Genomic DNA, 10092 nt, shown 5'->3' on the forward strand with positions numbered 1-10092 from the left:
GACTGAGAAAATGCGCGAGAACTCAAGTCGGAAAGCTCTAATAATACAAATCGCGAGTGTCCATGTTGTTTTCACATTCCGACTTAAAGCACAACTCGGGAACTGAGAGCATCCGAGGAGCGCGTGAATGCAGTAATTACACTTGCTCTGATGGCAGCAGTTTACTCAGTTACAGCTATAATAGTGATGCCATATTAGGGATTTCCAGGAGGGTCATGAGTTCCGCTACTTCTGTGACTAAATATGTGGATTTTCTGTGTGAGGGCACACTCTGGCGTCCAGTATGAATGAAACAGACATCATGTGTTTATAGTGCTAATGGCCAATCCATAATTTTTGGGGGAATTTATTTTTTATTTTTTTAATAAGTATAGATACAGGGACCATTTAGGCACCGGAACCGTTTTAAAAGTATCGATTTGGCACCGGTATCGGAAAAAAACAAAACGATACCCAACCCTAATAATAAGATTAATTGTAATAATATAACATCAATGTACTGAATAAGCAAAATGGGAGAAGACCAATATGAGAAAACTACAAATCAAAAGTCAGGATCTCCACACTTGAGTAATTCAATACATAAAGGAACAAGTGAAGCTCGACCCCTCGCAGAAGAACATCCTGTGTTTGTGCTCACACACACACACACACACAAGCACGATTTTGTAAAACAACATTTTCGACACACCCATATATCTTCCTGTAACTATCAGAAGCACTTAAACTCATGTTATTTGAACATTAACCCCTGAAGGCAGAAGACTACTAATTAACAATAATGGATTAAGCTGTTAAACAAATCTCTGAAGCACAGACATGTATATGCATTCGATTATCTGGCATGCATAATTGCAGACACACCTGAGTGTTTTGTCTGCGAGCTCACAGAGCAAGTCAAACCAGCTGTGTTATCTTGAGAATCATTCAGCGATACATGTTCAAGCTTTCTTAATTTATCCTCCTAAAATGTCTCTATATTCATAATATACTAGCTAACATTATGCATAGGTATTGCCAGGCCAGTGCCTGGTGTTTTTTTTCACTGTAACTGGAGCACCTGATGAAGTGGAGTTTCAGGATATATATATATATATATATATATATATATAGCAACAAAATGTCCCTGAGAACATTTCATGACATGGTCATGGGACACTGATACATTGCAGGGACCTTCTAGCAAACATGTGCATTCCTAGCTATACAAAATCAATATATTCAATGCACTGCACATTCATAAATGCATTCCCCTACTGTCTCTCCAGACACAGCTCTCTGAAGTAGATGGAAAATTGTGTCAAAGGAATGCTGTTTTACATTTTATGGGCTGGATGTGCAAACATGGCAGAGCTGGGTAATAAAACATTCATGGCTTTGAAGAATTACAGTTCATATCGGTGACACTAGACTGATTGGGGACAATAATTCAGCTAAATCGCAGGGCTGTGACTGGCAAGGACTTTCATGGTCCACAAGAGGGTGTCAATGCTCCATGAGAAGGTAAAGCCTGAAACTTCTATTCTTTATGAATTAATTATGCAAGTTTCTAAAACGTAGGCATTACACATATTGTTTTACCAATTTGCAGCAATTTGAATGAATTTCGATTAACTTTCCAGTCACTCATGTTAACTGGATACCAAACTTTGTTGTTATTATTTTAAAAGATGTCATAGACATCACGTTCACAAAGCGCAATTTCAAGCAATTTTAAATATTTTACAGATACCTATAAAACAAAAGACAAAAATATATATATATATATTTTTTTTTTTAACTATAGAAATTAACCTGATTTTGTTGATTTGCATGACTTTCCGTGCCTAGAAATCAAATCACACTTTTAAAAATATAATATTTCCATGTTTTCCATGACCGTGGGAACCCTGTATACTCAGAAAAAAAGGTACAAAACTGTCACTGGGGTGGTACCCTTTCAAAAGATAATATTATGTACACTTTAGGCACAAGTATGTCCTAATATAGCATTTAGGAATAAACATAGTACAAAGATGTACCTTTTCCCCAGCTTTGTACCTTTTTTCCCCTGAGAGTGTAGCATATTTGAATTCTATACTGAATTATAATTTCAAAAGAAACTGTAAATTCTATCTTACCTGGAACCTTGAGGTCTGAGGAACATGGGGTTTATGTAATGAAGTGTCACCTTTCTACAAAGAAATAAAGACAGAAACAAAGAAACGTGACTTTTTACAATTTACAACAACCTAAGGGTTCAACATGTTACTAGCCCAAAATTATGGCTAAACGGTCTACCTGAGGAATATAACACTACAAGCCTAAAGCAACGCAACCATTCTTGAGAAACTACTCTATATATACTTTTTATTTGTTTACTTTTTTTTTTTTTTATCTAGACTCCATTTCAGTAATTTCTCGCTGAATTTTAGATTATAAGACTTTCGAATATAAAATTAAATTATTTTTTAGGATGACACTTTGATGTTACGCTGCACTTAGGTTTATCTTCATAGCGCATAACCCTATGGCATTCTTTAAATTCTTTGAACTACTTTCCGATTTTACAATTGGAAAGCGACTCCAGTATCCGGCACAACACTTGAAGAAACTTTACAATCCATGCAAACGCATTAAAACCTAATTTCACTACACTAAATCCGACTACGCCCAACTTCTAATATTAACCTATTGTTTTTTTAATAACTGATCCCGTGTGTACACGTACAAAGATCGACCTAATCCTGAAGTGTTTACATTTGTCAACTCTTTAAAGGACCCTCCTTTGATCACTACGACTTGTTTTATATTAGAAGTTAATAGTTTTCTGTGCAGTTCAGATCATGACACAGATCTACTTACGATGCTTGACCAATACGCAGCGTACGCCATGGTGGAGGACGAGTCGTTTGAAGTTTAGAAGTCTGCTAAACTATTCCTTGAGTTCCGTTCACCAGCTTCTTTCATTCAAGTGAGGCGTGCTGCTGTGTCGTTCTCATAAAGCCACTCCCGTAAGTGAGTATGGGTACCAGAACTACCGATAATTGCTGCAAATAAATGATTAGGGCGGTTTATCTTGGTTTCAAGATGTGGTGAAATCGTTTGCATTACGTCGCAATGTGAAAGTTGCTGCTTCGTTTGCATTGCGCATTAAAAAAAACATGAGTCCTTGTCTGTCTAACAACACAAGCATTCCTTTGTAGTGATTGCCCAACACTGTGGTTACGGGATGTTTCTGTTTCTCTATGCAGGTACTTTAATTGCAAAATTCAGAAAGTTTTATTTTTAGTGGCATTTCTTCACTTTTTTTTTTAAATCAGTCTCAAAATATTTGACCAGGCGTAGGCTACTTTATGTTGTAATACAAACGTGAAAGTCTTTTCAAGTAGCTTAATGTTAACAACAGACCTTATTAAAATAAAAATTCTTCCAGGTTTTAAAACTGCGTAGGGGGGTGTGGCAGAGTCTTAACTTTGATAAAGAATATCTCTTTGGTTTTGAGACTTTAGTCTTTGCAACTTCAGGGATCTTATCTATGCACAATCAGCTTGTAACACTCCAAAGAGAAAGGAAAACTTGAAATCGCATCATATGACCCCTTTAAAACATCGTGGAAAGGAATTTTTAATTTGTTGGCACGATATCTTTAATTTTTACCGCCCCACCCCAGATCAAATCGTGCTTCGTCTGTTCGTAATTCAGTTTCGGATGATTCACATGTGTTTAGATTCACTAAAAAGAACCTGTTCATAAGAGTCATTCTGTAGGCTGTGTTTTGATTCACTGATAAGAACGGACTGCGCTGTGTGCTTTGATTCACTAAAAAGAACCTGTTCATAAGAGTCATTCGCTCGTGAATCGTTTTGCGCTGATTGCTGTATGTTTCGTAATGTGGATTCAGTAAGAATGTTTACAGAATCGCGCAGAAAAGTTCTCAAGTACTCAAAGTACAGTTGTTGGTGAATGACCGTTCGAACTGAGAACCGTAACAACGGTACAGACCTACAGAACAGGAATCAGTTCAGTATAACCAATCCTGTCTTTTACAGTGTTATACAGAATACAATGCATGTGAAAAAACATACCTCCTTGTTGTTTTTCTTACGACCATGACATCTCTTTCTGTGTGGCATGTCTGAGGAACAAGATCACGGACTTTAAAAACACAACACAGCTTTGCTTTCACCAGAGTTGGGCTTGTGACAGTATATGCTCCTCCTGCGAACTGTGAAAAATCAGTCTGTGCATAGGTTTTTTTTTTTTTTTGCAACTTGCAGTGTCAGTATGAATTTGCTTTAGTTTTTTGTTTGTGTGGCTATTGTGTGTGCATGCATGTTCTTTATTCAGACAGCATCTGACTTTCTTGGGACTTACTTTTGACTTTCTTGGACTTACACATCTAGATGTTTTTTATTATTCTTATTTATAATGGATTGCATATGTATTTTCTGCTAAAGCAAACAGGGCCACACCCCCTCAAACACTTCCTTTCTCTTCTCCTTGTCTTAAAGGAAACGTTCATCACACTGTCATATTATTCATTTTCTTCCGTGGAAAACAATGGTGAAATTCTGAAGAATTGTGCTCCATGTGTTTAAAATGTATGGGAACTAAGGCTTTCAAGTCTCAAAAAGGATGCAAACGTTTTCTCTGCCTTCCATGTAATAGCTAGCTCAATTGAGATTGGAATGACATGAGGGTGAGAAATGACAGAAATTGGACTGCTCTCAGGTCTGTCTCTTACTGGTTATTGTTTTCCTCAGACACACATATACACTAGAAAACAGACAAACCCAGATATTATCCCCTCCTGTGGGAAACAAGCTCTGTGTTTTTCACCAAAAGCAACAGATATTGCAGGAAATGCTCTTGAAAGATCTCCTGCCAGCATTCTTTAGCTCAAGTTGGAGATTATAAGCCCACACTGTAAAAAATGATTGTGATTTTAACAGTAAAAGACTGTAAAAATGCTACAGTAAAAACCTGTTAATTGGTTAACAGTAAGTTTCCATACTATGTACGGTGAATAAATGTAATTAAATTTAATGTAATTTTACAGTAAAATACTGTTAAAAATATGTTTTTTGAAAGTGAAAAAGAAAAAGTCATTGTATAATTTACAGTGAAAAAACGTAAATTGACACTCCCAGAATTCCTTGCATGACACTTCATATTTTATGGGTTTTTTTGTTTTGTTTTTTTAAATAACTGTTTCTTCTTAGTTTTTTTAGGGTTTTATCTTACATCTAATGTTGTTAAATTAATGTTATTGCATTATTTCAGTATCGTGTGTCACCATGATGGTGTTTAGTGTTTGTGTGAATGACACTGTGTGCACCTTAGTATAAAGTGACGTGACATGTGACATACTTGGAATTAGTGCTCTGCATTTAACCCATCCAAAGTGCACACACACAGCAGTGAACACACACACAATTTAAGTTAAGTCTGTAAAACCTAAAATGTTGCTACCATATTTTTTTACGGTGAAGTTCTGGCAACCCCAGCTGCCGGTATTTTACCGTAAATGTCACAGATTTTTTTTACAGTGCTGATCTGGCTCTGAGCTCAGAGAAAGCTGCTGGTGAGTCACACAAGTGTGACACAATTTTTCTCTTATTCTTCACTTAAAATTATTTCCCCTCAGTTCACTTCCTGTGACAAGATGATTTATTCATACTACATTTTACCTCAGTTCACTTCCTGTGACAAGATGATTTATTCATACTACATTTTAATCTTCTTTGCCTGTAGGCTTATACCCAATGTATACTTCAGTTTTTGACTCAGATTGTTACTCAAAGCTGTCTGCCAGTAAACTGTATAGTGATGCTAATTAGATAAACTGAAGATAATGGGAATAAATATCTTGTTAATTACGACTGAAATATTAACGGTTTGTTTTTTAGGGTAATTCATTGACTTAAAACAAAATTCTCATTAGGTTTTTTTCACAAGCAGTCTGCTGCATTTTTGTTCAATATTACCCTCTGTTTTTTATTCTACTTTTGTTATTATTATTATTATTGGTTGCAATACCCCATTATGGTGACCATGTTGTCCACCAGAATATACTTGCTGCAATAACTGTTACTACTGCAAAATCTTTTTTTTTTTGCTAAATATTTATTTATTTTCAGGGTTGTTACCACAGCTTTTTAATAATTGTAATAATAACTAAACTAATATCTTTAAAAAAATTGCTTGCAAGAATTTACCAATAGATAATTTTGCTCCAGCTGAACCTTTACAAAATAGCTGTTTAATTGTCTGAGAATATGGTTAGAGAAACATATATAATTATCTATAATTAAGCACATTCTGTGTTGGTGATTTAAGCCACATAATAAACAACACATTGTCATGAAATTCCAGCAGGTGGCGCGATTTCCATATTTCTCAGTTCGTTTTCTACATTGCAAATTGATGTCATAAAATAGATACTATGAGCATTTACTGTTAGTATTCATTGCATTTGTCAGAGACCCCCCCCAAAAAAAATAATAATAATAAAGTTTTAAAAAAATGTATTAAAAAAAAACAATTAGAAGTTGTCTCCTTATATATTATGCCTGATTTAAACTATATTTGTTTAACAAAATAGTAAAATAACTGTATTTGAAAAAATCTTGTTCACTGGACAAATCATTGGAACTAAAGCGGTGTGAAAGGCCCTAATGTGGACCAGCAACTAAAGGTGAACTATTCCTTTAAGATTCATCATTGTGGTGTGAGTGAGTATTTGTATGTAGTTTTATAGGGGTTAAAGGAAAAACAGGAAGAACTCATGAGACTTTACCATCATTTGAATCAGCTTTCCTGATTTTGTTTTGCTGTAGACTATTGATGGGGCTTCTGTCATTACAGCATTCCACAAATATAATGTTAAAACCTGCTTGTTATTTTCCAAAATAAAAGACGTCAAATGGTCTTTACCCTAATCACAGGTTCCAAAGGTTAAAGGTCAAACTAAAGGTCTCCAAAGTTTCTTTGTGCTTATAAAAGGAAGGTTTGATTGACTTTCAAGTAAAACACAAAACAGCGTTTACTGAAAATGTGTTTGCATTTTGCAAAATAGGTTACTGGAGAGTTTATGTTAAAATTCTTCCCACTTTTATTCTGTCATGCTCATGGGAACAATGTCACTTTCCTCTCTCCTTGTTTTGAAAGGTCATGCATGACGTTGAGAGATGTGACGGGCTCACGGATGTCACTGTTCTCGGCTCCAGGAGCAATTAGCCTTTAGGTTAAAGCACCCGTGATGGTTTGAGCTGTAGAGATATCTCAGATGTTCAGCTGACCTTCTGTCAGCACAGCAGATAAGAAGAACCCTCACAAATACTGGGGAAAAACTAGTCTAAAGCACTATTTCATTCTCAGAGGAACTGATATATTTTTTCATTACACTCTTAAAAATAAAGTTTTCAAGAGGAGGTTTGTGCAGTGTTTCCGTATAGAACCAATTTTGGTTCCCCAAAGAACTTTTCAATTAACCGTTTTTAAGAAAACCATTTTTTCAGAGTGAAGAACATTTTAAAAATCTAAAAAAAATAATAAAATAAAATAAATCTAAATAAAAAACGTTTTCCATCCGTTTCCAGAACCTTTGTGGAATGGAAATTTCTGTAGATGCCAATAATGAACCTTTACTTTTAATAATGTAGCAGTGCTTGTTTTGACCGTTACAACATTTTTTGCTGTTATTCCAGCATAATGAGCACCACAGTTTAAAGATGGCATGTCAATTAAACAATTCAGTTTCAAAATAAGCAGTTCAGTTCTTAAAAGCATGTTTCAAAGGGTTTTGGTCTATTTCTTACATTTTAGTGCACAGTGCATTGTGCAAGGATCTAGCAATGTCTTAGCAACAACCCACCGCATAGCAACATGCAAAAAACTCTCAGAACACCTTAACTACTGCATAGAAATGTTCTAGTACTGTGGCAGCTATTTTTTTTAAATGTTAAAATTTTAACATAAAAATATAGATTTAGTTTGTTTATTTTTTTATTTAGAAAGACTGCTGAATTTTGGATGGCAAAATAACAGTTTTGTGAAATTTTTTTAGATAAAAATATTTAATCAAATGTTCATTTAAAAAATAAACTGCTGAATTATTTTGGACTGCAAAATAACGGTTCTGTGATCTGAAACATAAATTAATATTTTTTGCCATTTTAGTTTGTTTATTTTTTTATTTAGAAATACTGCTGAATTTTGGATGGCAAAATAACAGTTTTGTGAAATTTTTTTTAGATAAAAATATTTAATCAAATGTTCATTTAAAAAATAAACTGCTGAATTATTTTGGACTGCAAAATAACGTTTCTGTGATCTGAAACATAAATTAATATTTTTTGCCATTAACATCTATCTATCTATCTATCTATCTATCTATCTGTCTGTCTGTCTGTGTGTCTGTCTGTCTTTCTGTCTGCCTATCTATCTGTCTGTCTGTCTATCTATATACATACGTGACTGTAATGGACGATTGTTAAAACTGTGCTCTTTCAACACTATTTTGTCATTTTGCTCTGCTCTTTTTCGTTGCCTTATTTTCTCTGTCAGTTCCGTATATTCTTTCCATGCATGCACATGAACATTGCATGTTCCTTTTAATTGGCTCCTTTGGTCATTATTTGCCATAGAAACAAGCAGTTCTACTCAACCTTAGAGAGCCCTGTGAGAGCTGTCAGGTTTGAGAGCTGTCGGCTATCTCTTGCTCTGTCTGTATAGAAACTTCCAGGCTACTAAACAGAAACCTGATTACCGGCACAGGCCACACCAGGCTATTACAGATATATCAACAATGGAGGGTATCATGAAACACTATTTTTCAGGATATTGACTCACTGTGCCTTCTGACAAAAACATTACTACCCCTATGTACAGACAATAAAGAGTGAAGTCCATACCAGCAAGTAACATGTTGATCATTTGTACCGGGGCTTGTGAATTCAAGCTATTTTATGCAAAGTTAGTATCCAGTGTTGTCATCTTGTGCGATAAATCTGGCCGCTGGTCATTGTTGCATGGTTATATGATCAGATTCATTTCCTCCAATATTTGTGTCACTGATATGTCACTGAGCACTGACAGCAAGATAGAGGAAGAGAGATAGCGAAGGAGAGAAAGGTTTCCATGACAACTACACATCCTTGAGAACTGACACAGTTTGAGGACAAGAGTAGGCGATAAGAAAAGAATGTGTGCGCATGCGAGGAAGAAAGAAAGAGAGCGAAGATTAGTATACCTGGTCTGAGTCAGAACAACATTGACTCAGATGACTGCTGGCAAGAACTGCTATTTTATGAGCCATTTAGTAGTAACATCAATGTATGAACCATTTAAAATAATAATTATTAAATAGGAAACACATTTTTATTTTATTCTTTTGAAAAAATGTGAGTGAGTCTGGCTGTGCAAATGTCATGCTTGGGTGTTTAGGGTTTTATCATATGGTTGTTAGGGTGTTCTACGTGGTTGCTATGTGATTTTTTTGAAAGCTCATCGGTCTGAAACGCGAGGTGTGCTGTGATTGGCCAGCTATCCAGTGCGTTGTGATTGGCCGAATACCTCAAACGTGAGACGGAAATGTTACGCCCCTCATCATTCATGTCCGTAGGCCTACTACAAACTGTGCGAAACGACGATTCAAACCGGAAAAAAGAACCGACTCAAAAGAGCTATTCCCGAATTGTGCATTGCTTGTTTTAAAGGGGTCATATGATGCTGCTAAAAAGAACATTATTTGGTGTAATGAAATGTGTTATTTTCATCCCTAGATAAAGCTAGGAGGCGCTCTTTCCGTGCAAATCTATAAGTTACTTTTTTGCCCATTTTATAAAAAAAATTGTTGATTCATTGTCGATTCAGTTCGGCAGCCAGGTGACTCTAAGTACAAAATGAATAATGTACCTCTCATCACCAGACCAAACTGCAATCATTCATGTCCGTAGGCCTACTACAAACTGTGCGAAACGACGATTCAAACCGGAAAAAAGAACCGACTCAAAAGAGCTATTCCCGAATTGTGCATTGCTTGTTTTAAAGGGGTCATATGATGCTGCTAAAAAGAACATTATTTGGTGTAATGAAATGTGTTTATGC

General features: G+C 35.5%; 1 protein-coding gene across 12 annotated transcripts in view; it reads right to left on the reverse strand.

Moving 5' to 3' along the window:
* LOC107665233 (calpastatin-like) overlaps positions 1-4202 on the reverse strand; it is a 34359-nt gene extending 30157 nt beyond the window's left edge. For 8 of the 12 annotated variants that reach the window (XM_016456028.1, XM_016456027.1, XM_016456026.1 and 5 more), the window contains exons 1-2: positions 4068-4202; positions 2121-2174 (exon numbers count right to left, since the gene is read on the reverse strand). In XM_016456028.1, the coding sequence (XP_016311514.1) occupies positions 2121-2174; positions 4068-4115 (102 nt within the window). In that variant the 5' untranslated portion in view covers positions 4116-4202. Of the gene's footprint in view, positions 1-2120; positions 2175-2844; positions 3118-4067 lie in introns of those variants that run through there. The other 4 variants (XM_016456017.1, XM_016456023.1, XM_016456024.1 and 1 more) reach the window with 4 other exon arrangements.
* Between the last annotated feature and the right edge of the window lie 5890 nt (positions 4203-10092).

The sequence above is a fragment of the Sinocyclocheilus anshuiensis genome, unplaced genomic scaffold (genome assembly GCF_001515605.1).
Source record: "Sinocyclocheilus anshuiensis isolate Anshui unplaced genomic scaffold, SAMN03320099.WGS_v1.1 scaffold587, whole genome shotgun sequence".
NCBI classification, from domain to species: domain Eukaryota; kingdom Metazoa; phylum Chordata; class Actinopteri; order Cypriniformes; family Cyprinidae; genus Sinocyclocheilus; species Sinocyclocheilus anshuiensis.